At 38.1% G+C, this 13312-nt stretch overlaps 1 protein-coding gene across 1 annotated transcript in view; it reads right to left on the bottom strand.

The window, feature by feature from the left end:
- The window catches only part of Heatr1 (HEAT repeat containing 1), a 42715-nt gene that overhangs the window by 28429 nt on the left and 974 nt on the right, over positions 1–13312 (bottom strand). Inside the window, exons 3-14 of the mRNA XM_031358057.1 lie at positions 12628–12844; positions 10185–10326; positions 8264–8365; positions 7798–7938; positions 6456–6667; positions 6206–6339; positions 4804–4906; positions 3842–3952; positions 3339–3456; positions 2432–2539; positions 1475–1570; positions 922–1010 (exon numbers count right to left, since the gene is read on the bottom strand). Of these exons, the coding sequence (XP_031213917.1) occupies positions 922–1010; positions 1475–1570; positions 2432–2539; positions 3339–3456; positions 3842–3952; positions 4804–4906; positions 6206–6339; positions 6456–6667; positions 7798–7938; positions 8264–8365; positions 10185–10326; positions 12628–12844 (1573 nt within the window). The remainder of the gene's footprint in view (positions 1–921; positions 1011–1474; positions 1571–2431; positions 2540–3338; positions 3457–3841; positions 3953–4803; positions 4907–6205; positions 6340–6455; positions 6668–7797; positions 7939–8263; positions 8366–10184; positions 10327–12627; positions 12845–13312) is intronic.

Raw genomic sequence — 13312 nt, 5'->3', positions numbered from 1 at the left:
AAAAAAAAAAAAAAAAAAAAAAAAAACAAAAAAAAAAACCAAAAACTTCTCACTGTAATAAAATATATTACATCAGACATCTCAGCTCCACTGGACAGTAGAAATTCACTCATGAATTAAAAAAAAAAAAAAAAAAAAAAAAAAAAAAAAAAAAAAAAAAAAGCTTATCCCAAGGCTGGAGGATGGCTTAGTAAAGAACACTGCATTGGCTGTTCTTCTAGAAGTCCTGGGTTGCAACACCCACATGGTAATTTAACAGGCAGTAGTAATGCCACTTCTGGGGACTCTAATACCCTCTTCTGGCTTTCAGAGGCGCACACAAATTTATGCAGGAAAAACACCCCTATATATCACATTGCCAATGAAACACATATCCTTTCTTGGAAGTGGAGAGCTAGTTTTTATAAGGTAGAGATCAATATGCTCCACTGGATGGCCCTACACCAGCACAAGGGCAGCACAAACTGGACTTAGAGGGTTAGAAAAGAAGGATGGAAGACAACAAAATTGAGAGGAGGTAAGGAGGAAAAGAGTGGATCTAGGAGGAATTGGTTTATATATAATCTAAATATACTGCACCCATATGTACCTGAATTCAATTCCCAAACCCATGGGAAGGTGAAAACAGAGAACTAACTCCACAAAACTGTATTCTAACCTCCAAGTGTGTGCAGTGACATATGTACACATATGCGCGCGCGCACACACACACACACACACACACACACACACACACACACGCACACACGCACATATGTACATACACACTAAATGAGAACTTCCTTAAAGCTCTGTTCTACAATCACGAGCAAAAGTTAATCATGAAGTTACTGAAGTCATTAGTCAGAAAGGAAGAGCAGCAGAGTGAACTCAAGAATGTCACCGACTAACAAGGGTATGGACACAGAAGCGAACACGTACCACCCCTTATTCTTTGAAAGTTCTGCTCTTTGAAAGAGATTCAGAAGATTTGAAACCGTCTCTTCTACAACAAAGTGTTGTTGAAAAATCTAAAGGGGGAAAAAGACCATGAGTAAATATTTATTTGCTAAATATGTAAAATGTTTCTAAAATGAAACTGAAAAAAGACTAATTATAAAGAATTTCTCCAAGATTCCAATTTAACTTTTTTCTATGAGAATTTTTTTTCTCAGAACTTTTCTTTTCACTTAGGAGAACAATTTCTCAAAAATTGCTTTCATGACTCAACTTGCCATGGTCACGGGACACTGGCTGTTGACACAATGCTCTTACCGCAGTATTAAGAACTCACAAAGCACTCTTCCTTTTGTAGTACTTCCTTATCCAGCAAATTGTACAGTCTAACTACTGCTTTGAGACTCATCACCAGACTTAAGTCTACAGTCAGTGAGCTAATTTCCAAGCCCACTTCTGCCTAATGTCAAGGACCATGTGAGAAGAACAAGAAAGCACTGACAAATAAAATGTGTACATCCACAGAACTTTTACTCACCCCAAAAGCACTCAGAGCCGCTAAAACAACATCCACATTATCATCGCCTAACCGGGTTAGAATAGCTTCTTTAATAAAAGTCTCATCAATGCCCTCCTGAGCAAGAGAAAAGCAAATTAGCTGTTGTAGCAACGAAGCTCACAAACTTTCACACTGGAAGAGACACCTCAGAACACCAGTGCTGAGACCAGGCCCAGTACTGAGAGCACAACAAAATCAGAACCAGGCCATCAACTGCAGGCCTTCTGAGACTAGTGACCAATACAGTCCTCTTCCAGTCTCCCCGAGCATATTATATACACTCTAAATACCATCTCTTAATTAGGGAGTTGACCTTAAAAATAGCACAAACAAAGATGATAGGTCCTTGAAATGGCTCTGTGGGTGAAGGCATTTGTCACCAAGCCTGACAACTTAAGTTCAATCTCCCATATCTACATGGTGGTCTTCTGACCCAGAAGTTTTTCTCTGACCTTTGTGCATATACCTGTGTATGCATAGGCACTAAATTAGATAAGTAAATAAATAAGTGTAACTTTAAAAATTAATTATAACCTTTAAAATATAACAATATAAAAACACAAAACAACTGGAGAGATGGCTCAGCGGTTAAGAGCACTGACTGCTCTTCCAGAGGACCTGAGTTCAATTCCCAGCAACCACATGGTGACTCACAGCCCTCTCTAATGGGTTCTGCCCTCTTCTGGTGTGTCTGAAGACAGCAACAGTGTACTCATATATATCTAAAATAAATAAATCTTAAAAAAAAAAAAAACCCACAAAACAAAAAACTCTATAAGACAGATATTCCAAAAAAAGGTAAAAAAATGGTAAAAATTGACTTATTTACAGTTATACAACATAAATTCTTGATAGAAACTCCAATTTCTTAGTCTAAAATTAGACTGGTAACTATAAGGTGGAAAAAATGGAAAGTAAAAAGCTGCTGACACAAACCTTTGATGTTTGCATGATAGTTTTTAGGTGATTAACAGCCAGAAGTCTCACGGGAGCCAGTGGGTGATTCAGACTGAGCATCAATGAGGTGTCAGAATCCTCTAAAAACTGCAGGCCCAACATAATAATTAATTTCACTTAATCTGAGTAACATATAACCAAAAATGAAAACAAAACACCCTGCACAGCCTAGTGTATTATACAACAGTCATAAATGTAGAAACAGAAAACTACATTCATCTCTAAAACTTAACCAACGTGAAATAGCATGATAAAGTAACTCAGCACTTTTAATGGGTACTTAATTCCAAGTGAGAGCACTAAAGTGGTACCTCACTAAAGACAGAACATCAGCTAAAACAGACAGGCTCCAGCTGAGCATGGAATCAGACTACAGATGACAGCTACCTATCTACTTGATTTGGAAATGCAACAGCATTGAAAGTAATAGCCCAATTTCAGGAGAAAAACTGCATTTCTCAGTAAAATATTTGTTTTGAAGGCTAATTATAAGAACTTTTGCCTAAACATCAAACTTCTAGTATTTAGGCTTGAATCACCAGAATATTTCTCAAGATCTATCATGGTCATGATCACGTCACTGCAGGCTCCTGCACTGGTAGACGAACACCAAGAGGGCCAAGGCATGCTGGGAGCCCGTGAAGCCACCCTGTGGTGACTTAACCAACATCATACGAAATTCCCAATGTTTTCCTGATACTACATTCTTCTCCAGTTATGATTCCTACCCTAGAGCTCTATTTCTAGTAACTATCAAATGGTATAAATCCTCAGTTCTTTGAAGTTTCAAAGAGGAAGGAAAGCAGTAAATTCCTGCCTAACACTCTCCAAATAGTCACACCACCAATTCTTGTCTTAATTGTGCTGGGGAAGAAGAACTACTTACCTGATACTTCCCTCCACTTGTAGAAAGAGAAATGAACTGGTGGAAAAGCTCCTGCTTTTTAAGGCCTGTAATCTCCTTCAGGTGTTCCTCTAATACAGCATCTAGTGTTCTGGGGTACCTAAGCAGGAGTTACACTTCATCAGTACTCTTGATCAAGCTGTTAATCACACTCACCCACATGCACAGAACACATGACATTTTAAAAGTTTCTTAGAGTGAAACTTAATTTTAACACATACTATATATAAAATCTAATACTGATCAAGTCTGTCACTATGAAGACAATAAAGTCTCTAGTTTAAAAAAATTATACTGTCCACAAACCCTCTACAGCCCCTATTGTCTTTTGTCTTTCAATAGATCTCATTGTAAATATACTGTCCCTTTCTGAAAAGGAAAAAATAAAAACAAGTATTCACAACCCATTGCTTTAAGACACAACTTGCAAGTTATTTCTTTGAAGAAAATAAACACTGAAGACAACATTCACAACATCAACTTACTTGCTTTCTAAAAGTCTGATGAGTGGAAGAAACTGCTCATTAAGCAAAGCCACTGCATTAGCATGGGTTTCCTCCCGGGAACTGTATGAAATATATTCTTCAAAAAGACGGCTGAAAAAGAAAGTGGAACACCAGCAAAATGGGTTACCATTCATGGAATCCCTGCTATGTGCTCTAATAATCACACTTCCATAGGAAAGAAATTATATTGATTTTGCTGATGAAAAAACTAGGACATAGGAAACCTTCCAATGTGTTTGAGGTTAAACGAAATGCAACAATTGTGACCCTTTCTATGCAAGAAAGAGTAGGGCAGGGCTGTAAGTTTTAAGGGCTATTCTATAAACAGACTATAAACTAAGCCTCCATGAATACAAACTGCAGGCATTCCCTTTCTCACCTAAAACAGTAGCAAAAACAGACCCTGGAGGACTGGCTTCCAAAACACTACTCTAACTAAAGTGGTGTCAGCCAGATTCCAACCTGCGTCTACTACTATACTTAAGCATTCTATTCACCACAAAGCACTGTCCATCAAATAGGAAATGAAAGGAGAGACAGAAATGCTTTTCAGAGAAAAGGAGGAAATAACTTCCACTGCACACTTACTCTCAATATTAAGATTCTAGGTGACAGTCACTGAGTTATCAGCTTTGCTGTGCTATTTCAGGCACTACAGCCCACTTATCAATAGAAGAACTTAAACACTTGGAAACTTAGTTACAACTCAAATTTAGCTGTCCTCCTACCTTCTCATTTCTTTCTATAAGCATTAAAGACAAATAAGAAAAATTTGCTTTTGCATTTTATGTTGTCAATTGTTAGACTCAATATCTGTAATTAGTGCAATGATATAGACAGTGCAAAATATGTTAAAAAGCATTCGAGAAAACCACTATTGAATCCTGAAACATATATTACCCATAAATATGCACATCAGAAGCATGCTAAAACAACCTTACCTAGCCAGTAGGTGGTCTAAGTTGTTCGTCAGTGGTATTTTTATAAGTATTGCTTCTAAGTGCTTCTTGTAGATCTGACCATCAATCCCTTCAGTTTCTTCTCCTTAATATGTAACAGATGAAAACTGAATTAGGGATATTCTTTTTGACATGCTCATGATTAGATTTACTGACAGTGGAAAAACCTTACTAGTAATAACTTAAAAACATATAAGCTAGAATCTACCTGCTTAACCTATTTTCTTTTTTTTTTAAGTTGGTTTTATTTATGTATATGACTATGTGCTTACATCGAGCTTATGTACACCAGATGCAGCTACGCCATCTCCCTAGCCTTCTTTTACTTATATTTGAATATTTGTTTTGTCTATTGAGTAATTTACAGTTTTCAAACCATTTCTGTGTATATTACTCTCATTTGTCCTTCACCAGAAATTCTCCATACTTTTAATAAGTATAACCATGTCACAGGTATCAATAAAAAAAAACAAGTGCAAAAATTCTATACTGTTTCCCCAGATCACACTAAAAGCTAGTGAAGCTGGGCTATAACCTAGATTTCTGAGAACAAGCAAGCTAGGCTTTTGTGCCAATGCCTTCTGACTAAACCAAGGTTGCCCTCTTTTAGGCTTGACTGAATAAGATTGGGTTGGGCAAATCTTTTTTACATCTGACGCAACATAATTTTAAAAACTCTTTTCTTTTCTTTTTTTTTTAATATATGGATTTTTTTTAGATTTATTATTATAAATGAGTACACAGAAGAGGGTATGAGATTTCATTATGGGTGGCTGTGAGCCACCATGTGGTTGCTGGGATTTGAACTCATGACCTTCCGAAGAGTAGTCAGTGCTCTTACCCACTGAGCCATCTCTCCAGCCCTTAAAAACTCTTTTCTTAGTATTCATCAGATTTAACATAATTTAGAATACTTCTTGTTGGTATTCTCTAAGCAGCAACAGAGCCAAGTGTTTACTTTCTTTTCTGTTTATTTGAAGTAAAGAGAAATAATGCAAATTAATCACTTTCTTTCATAATTTGGATATTTCTGCATGAAATTTTCTTAGCTTACTTCCTGGAAGCTGGATATTTACTGGGAATGAAACACTACAGATCAGTAAGTATCTAAAAGGGAAACAAAGGTTCACTTGGTCAAATTCTTTCATTTCTTCAGAGCCTATCTAAATAACAGAATCCTGAGAAATTTCTCAGAATAACAGGTTCCCACCCCGCTTCAGGGAACCTGCTCCCAACCCCAAAGATGTTTTCACTTAATAGACAAGTTACATAGAAACTACTGAATTAGAAGGAATTTTAAATAGTGAAAATCTATCAACCAGGTGTCCTATTTGAAGATAATTGAAACATAGGAAGTTTTTAGACCCAAATGTAAGCCACATACCTGCAATGTGCTGAACAACAGAGGTCACCAGATGGGGAAGCATGTAGCGCAGAAGAGGACTCACATCATAGCTTTCCGAGATGCCATGAAGGAGCTCTATGAGGTCTGGAACACCACACAGGTGAAGAAACGGTCTTTACAGAAGCAAGCACACACAGCGGCAACAAGTTAGACAAGTAGCATTTAAAAAGCACACTTACCAAAGCTTACTCAAGACTTTACTGGCCTCTAACTATACAACAATACCTACTTTTTCCCAAGATTCTCTGGCTTCTGTCGCTGTAAGAGAATTATCAGGCAACCTAATCCATCCTTGACCTGAGAAGGAACCTTGGTCAATGTTCTGATGAGCTGGGATGCCAGTGAGTTCACAAAGGTGTCCTCCATCGTTACTTTCACAGAAATCTGACAGATTATCATGTATGTCGCAGCTCTATAATCTGGTAAAGATGATTTCAACCCCTACATGTTTTTAAAACATACAAAATGACAAAATATAGAATTATGTTCTTCTACTTAACATGTTACTTAACTACAACCAATTAGAAATGTCACTGTTTGCCCTGATTTAAATGTTAAATATAGTAAATACACATACTGTAACATTACATGGCATAGCAGGGTTATATACAATCCTTATATTTCCATGTAGAAGATTAAAAAAAAAGCAAAACCAAATTCTAAGCCAGTTGTCACAGTACTCAGTTGCTAAGACAAGATGAACATGAGTTTAAAACCAGTGTGGACCACACAGCAAAAGTCTCAAAAAACAAAACAAAACTCCCTAAGGCTGGCAAGATGGTTCAGCAGGTATAGATACTTGGTATCATGCCTGACAACCTGAGTTCAATCATCAGGGTCCACATGCTAGAAGAATAGAACAAGCTCACACATGTCCTCTGGCTTCCACACCAGTACACACATACACAAACAAACAAACAAACAAATGAAAAGGATAAGCCCTTTAAGCAAAATGTAATTTTAAAACACCTCAACAAATAAATACATTTCAACAAATAAATACATTGCAAATTTAAAGAATCGATAAAACCTGATGTACATTGTCAGCCAATGACTACTTAGAAGTGGAAAATCAAGGTGTTCACCTCCATTCTTTAATGGGCACAAGGATGAGACAATTCTATTGGATGAGAAGGGACCTGATCAAAGCCTCCTAACTCAGACATCCCAACAAGAGGCATCAAGCGCTGCCTGACCTGTGAGCTCATGTCTTTGGAAGGGAGCCGTCCATCTCATCACTCACGGGGGTAAAAACTGTACTGTATTAAAGATAATAACCTGGGGCCCTAAAAGTAGAAGCAGAGCCTCTGTCAAGTGTCTGGAAAGATGTCAGTGCTAAAAGAACAGGTAAGTGACAGCCTTTGCTTGAAGGACAGTCTATGACTAAGAAGGACACAGTGAGAGCTAACATTAATTACTAGACACTTATTCAAGAACTGACAAGTCTTTTAAACCTAAAGACTGAATCTTATCAACCATTCAAAATAAACTATCAATTTGAAAACGCTTATTTCTCCATGAAATTTTCACAAGCAAGCAAATTCCTTTAGAAAATTATTTACTTGACCAACCTTTTGGATGTATGGAAATAGTTTGGCAACTATACTGTCTGATAGGTTCTCAGCAGCCATTAGAGCGGACACAATGGTGGAGGCATAGAAGGCCAAGAGCACTCTCAACTGAGCGGAGCTTCCTGGATACACAGCGAAAGCCTGCAACAGGGATCACAGCACACATGTAGGCTCTTCAGAAGCACCCTGGCTCTAAGTATCATACACAACACTGAGTGAGAATGACTTGCCTGACAAGCTTCCTGACATTTTTAGATAGCTTCTACTTAATAATCACTATAGCTGGAATTTGACAACGAATAGACTAATTTATTTTTATAGAAAATATCTTTGGTGAAAAGACTGATTCTTCACCTGTTCATGCACCCCAAGGAACTTCTTCCAAGTTCCACTGACTATGTTTCCTTTCTCAGAGTAAGCAGTCATTTTATGAGTCCACACACTCAACAGCACACCCATGGCTCACCTTCACAGATCTGGTCACTAGGCTGCAAATAAAATCCATGAATCCAAGGTCTTTGTAGCAATGGGTAACCAAAGTTCCTCTAGCTAAAGGCACTCCAGAGTGCTATTATTAATAAAAAGAACAAGTTATTAGAAACAATTGTCAAGTGACCATTACCTCAAGTATCTACCTAGTAACATTTGTATATTGTGGCAGGTCATCAACACAGATACAATCTCTCCTTATAACTGGTGGTGATGAGTGAGTAAGAGCAGGTGACAATGAAGGCAAAAGAATTCAGTATAAAACACTCAGCTTGTGCAGCTTAATGTATATATTTAACCTCAACTCTATAGCTCTGCATAATTCTACTAGTAGGATTTGGCTTTTGAGCCAACATGATATTCTGTCTCCACCTCACAATATCCTAATAGCAGAAATAGAGCCTGGCCAAATTATATTGCTACTAACTACTATACATGGTCTGTGAGTAAACATTAACAAAACATTAAATGAAGACCACAAGTAACCTTTATTGGGAGAATGAGGTTCAGATACCAAGAAAGAGTTAATTTCTAGATAATGGATATAGTCTGTGGAAGACCAGGAGAAAATGGGCTTGATGTTCAGTTTGAGCAGCAGCTTTATCACAAGCGGCACATTTTGAACTTCAGTTAATCTAACCAATTTACATCCAGAGTCTTAAATTTTTTTAATTCAAAACTGGGGATTCTTTCCCTCGTTTCTTCTGACTGCTGAGTTCACTACCACTGTCATTAGCTCCTGATGCAGACCCACGGTCTATTAACCCACTCTTCCTCATCAGCTCCTCTCCCAGCCCCATCAGCAAGCTCACATGGAGTAAAGTTCCTGCCTATGACGTACACCTACTTTCTTCTAGTCTCTGTTACAGACAGATCTTACTAGGCCTCCTTCTCAGGTAACTATCCTTTCTTTCCAAACACCTCCTCAATTTTAACAATATCCTGATGCTCTTCAAGTAATCCTAATTCCTTTAATTTGTGTAAGCTTTTTTAAAGTTCCACTCTTTCCATCTTTTAAAAAATGTCTTTCGTGCTGAGCAGTGGTGGTGCATACCTTTAATCCTAGCACTTGTATTTCTGAGTTCAAAGCCAGCCTGGTCTACAGAGTGAGTTCTAGAACAGCCAGGGCTACACAGAAAAACCCTGTCTCTAAAAACAAAACAAAACAAAACAAAACAAGAAAAATTTCTTTCATACCAAAATTACTGATGTAGAGTAGCACTGTACAAAAAACAGGGCTCATATAGTAACTATGCCAACTTCACTTACAGGAACTCTAGCAAGTAGCTTAAATTTTCTGAGTCTGTCCTCACCTGTATAAAGAGTTTATGAGACTCCATGAGAGTATGATGCAAAATGTATTGTCTAATTTGGGTACTAAATAAATACTAGATGGCACTGACAAAGAGTTTCAGCTAGAAAATCAATGACGTAGATACCACTGGACTATCCATCCCCAGGATCATTAAGGGCTTTTCCCAAATCAAATTAAGTTGAACTCAAAACTCCCCATCCATTCTCTTCTGTTCTGACTGCCAGCTCTACTACCATCTGTCATTAGCTCTTGGTGCAAGCAGATCTGTGAGTTTGAGATCAGCCTGTTCTACATAGTGAGTTTCAGGCCATGCAGTGCCAGATAGAGACCCTTTCTCAAAAAAAGGAAAAGTTCATAACCAGCTTTAGACATATAGTGAGACCCTACCCTCAAAACAAAAGTAGCTAAGCAACTAATGAGGAAAGGGGTGGATTACTGTGAGTTGAGGCCAGCTAGGACTTCACATGCCTCAAAAGAAAACAACAACAAAACAAAACCCCACAAAACCAGATCAAAACATAAACCTTAATCATGATTTATAATAAGTATATACATGAATGAATATATCATTAAACAATGTTACCTTAACAGGAGACAGCCAAAACCATTTGTGTTTGGGATTACTAATTTTTAGAAGCTGTATCACCCGCACAAATACCCGTGTCTCATGGTACGGCAGAACACAAGCAATGAGACTATCTGGATTGTAAAGATGGATGTGGAACCTAAGAAAAATATGAAACAATTAAAATCAGTACAAAATACAAAACTCACAAGTCCTTCTTTTTTATTATTTTTTTCTTTTTCATTTCTTTTGACAGAATGTCACTGGATAGCCCTGGTTGGCATGGAATTTGCTATGCAGACAAGACCAGGATGGCCAAATTCACAGATCCCCTGCTTGCCAAGAGTGTATCAACATGTCTGGCAGGAGCACGCTTCTAAAAGGTCCAAATCCTGTCTTGATGAAGTACAAAGAGCAAGGGCCAGTATTAATCACAATTAGATAAACACAAGAAGCCCTCCATTTTGCATTCAAGTTTGAGTCAATATGGTTTGAATCAATTTGGAGACAGTAACATTTTGAATGTTCGGTATCAAAATTTATACCCTATTCACTTTCTTTCAACTTTAATGAAACTGTGGGGTCATCACTAGCCACAGAAAGCTAGTAGGCTAACAAGAATATAACTCTGAGCTTCTCTGTGCTCTAGTCACCATCTACAGCTTTTCTAACTACTATGTTTCCAAAACCATAAGTTTCTTTAGGGGAGGAGGTGGGGGAGGAGTGGGGGTTGGAGGAATTGGTTTTTTTCAAGACAGGGTTTCCCTATGTAGCCCTGATGTTCTAGAATTTGCTATGTAGATCAGTCTGGCCTTGAACTCAGAACTCTGGCTGCCTCTGACTCCCAAGTGCTGGAACTAAAGGTGTGAGCCACCATACCCAGCAAAAATCAAAAGATTAATAAAATCATATTAATTTATTCAGATAGAAAATGACAAATAATTAGTAAAAAAGGAAAAAAGTGACAATATATATAATCTGTATATGAAATTGAAAAAACTGTCAGTCTCTCTACACTAAGAATGTTAAGATTCTCCTATTCTCTTGCATGTACTTAAAAAAAAAAAGATGTATTATATACAGTGCCTACATGAGCCTGTGCACCACATGCATACACTTGCCAATAAAGGTCAGAGAGCACTGGATCCTCCTGGATCTGGAGTTACAGATAGCTCTAAGTGGCACTCATGTGAGTACTGAGAACCCAACCCAGGCCCTCTTCAAGAACAGTAAGCATTCTTCACCATGAACAATCTCTTAAATCCCTACATGGACTTTAATAGTAGAAGACCTTGCCTTCTATCTATTTTATACAGGCTTTGGTATTAACTAAGACACTACTTGAATGAAGCTTTCCTCAACAAACTCTGGCATAGCCACTTCTCTAAATCTTGTGTAAAACTTATATTAAGATATTTATTTAAAAGACAGTAACCAAGGACAACCTACAGATTTTTTTTTTAAACATATTTAACAGCTGAATAAGTTACATGAAGAGGGGCTGGAGTGATGGCTCAGCCATCTACAGTATTTGTTGCTCTTGCAGAGGTCGAAGTTTGGTTTCTAGCACCTATAGTGCTTAGAGTACAGGACCTGGTATGAATGTTTAATGCACATCACTAATACTACTTGATTTGGGTTGATATTTTAAAGGATATTCTTTACATCTACTCTGGTAAGAAAGAACTTTAATAGTTCTGCCCCCATGTGAATGGATCTTCAATGTCAAGCCGCATTAGCTCCTTAGAACTGATACAGTTAAGACTAGTCTGGTAACACACACTTAATAATCATAGTACTGAAGCAGGAGCAAGACTTCAAAGCCTTAATCTCAGGACTTGGGAGGCAAAAACAGGCAGATTTGTAAATTTGAGGTAAACCTGATCTACACATTAAGTTCCAGGCCAGTCAGGCAAACAAACAAACAAACAAACAAATCAGTAAGTCAAAAACAAGCTTGAGCCAGGTGATGGTGGTGCCTTTAATCCCAGCACTTGGGAGGCAGAGGCAGGTGGATCTCTGGGAGTGAGGCAAGGCTGGTGTACACACTGAGTTCCAGGACAGCTGGGACTACAAAGAGAAACCCTGTCTCCAGAAACAGAGCAAACAAACAAACAAACAACAGCAACAACAAACAAGAGCCAAAGACAATGACATACTTCCCAGTCCTGGGAGGAAGGTGGTGGATTTCAGCGAGTCTAAGGTCAGCCAGAGATACACCTTAAAAGTCCATTCACACGGGGGCAAAACTATTAAAGTTCTTTTTGTTGTCTGAAAAAACACACCAACCAGCCCCCATACCTTAAACACACTAAACAGGAACTAACGGCACCCTATTCAAGATCAGCATTTTTGACATAAAAGAGTGTTAACTTGACATTCTAGACGTCATATTAACCTTCAAAGATTGCTAAAACTAACAAAATAGCTTAACAAGTGTTTGCAACTAAGTGTTAGCTACCTGTGGATCAGCCATTCCAGACACTTCTGTGCTGGCTTAAGGAGGAAATAAGGAGACAAGTGAAGGAGGAACAATGAGATGTTTTCATCCAGCTGTTTGTTCACTGCTTTGGTCTGAACGCTGCGCTCCAAGGCTTTTGCTAGCTGGCTGAACAACGGTGCTTCAAACTGTTCAAAGGCGGGGTCAATTCCAAGGAGCTCCTCCAGGCCAGTGCATCCTAGGAGAAGAGTCACTTATCACTTCTTTGTAAGAAAACTCAACGGATATTCTTCTACAGTCTTCCTCACCCCTAAGCTCATGAACTCTGTTATAATGTGCAATGCACGCTCAAAGACTGGCTTTAGTTGTTAACATATAGAATAAGTCTGATCCCACTCACTAGGAGAAAAGAAATTACTTCATGTCAAGAACCTCACCCCAACCCCTTCTTTTTAGTCATTATTACTACATCTAGTCCTGAAAGTCTCCTCTCACACCGCATTGTCTTGGTTTCTTTACTTTTCTTCCTTTTTACATATTAGTTGGTTTGTGAAATTTCAGATATCATTATTTATAAATACATTCAAACACTTAGCAATATTGGGATCCCCCCCTTAACATGATAAATAAAATTGGGCACTGCTCGGGTAAAGACAGCGGAAAAACAGACAAGAAAATATAGAACGCTCCCCTCTTACCACCCCCA

This window comes from Mastomys coucha, unplaced genomic scaffold, assembly GCF_008632895.1.
Source record: "Mastomys coucha isolate ucsf_1 unplaced genomic scaffold, UCSF_Mcou_1 pScaffold7, whole genome shotgun sequence".
Classification (NCBI taxonomy): Eukaryota; Metazoa; Chordata; class Mammalia; order Rodentia; family Muridae; genus Mastomys; species Mastomys coucha.
The sequence above is the reverse complement of the archived record's forward strand: the minus strand, read 5'-3'. Positions and strand labels throughout refer to the sequence as shown.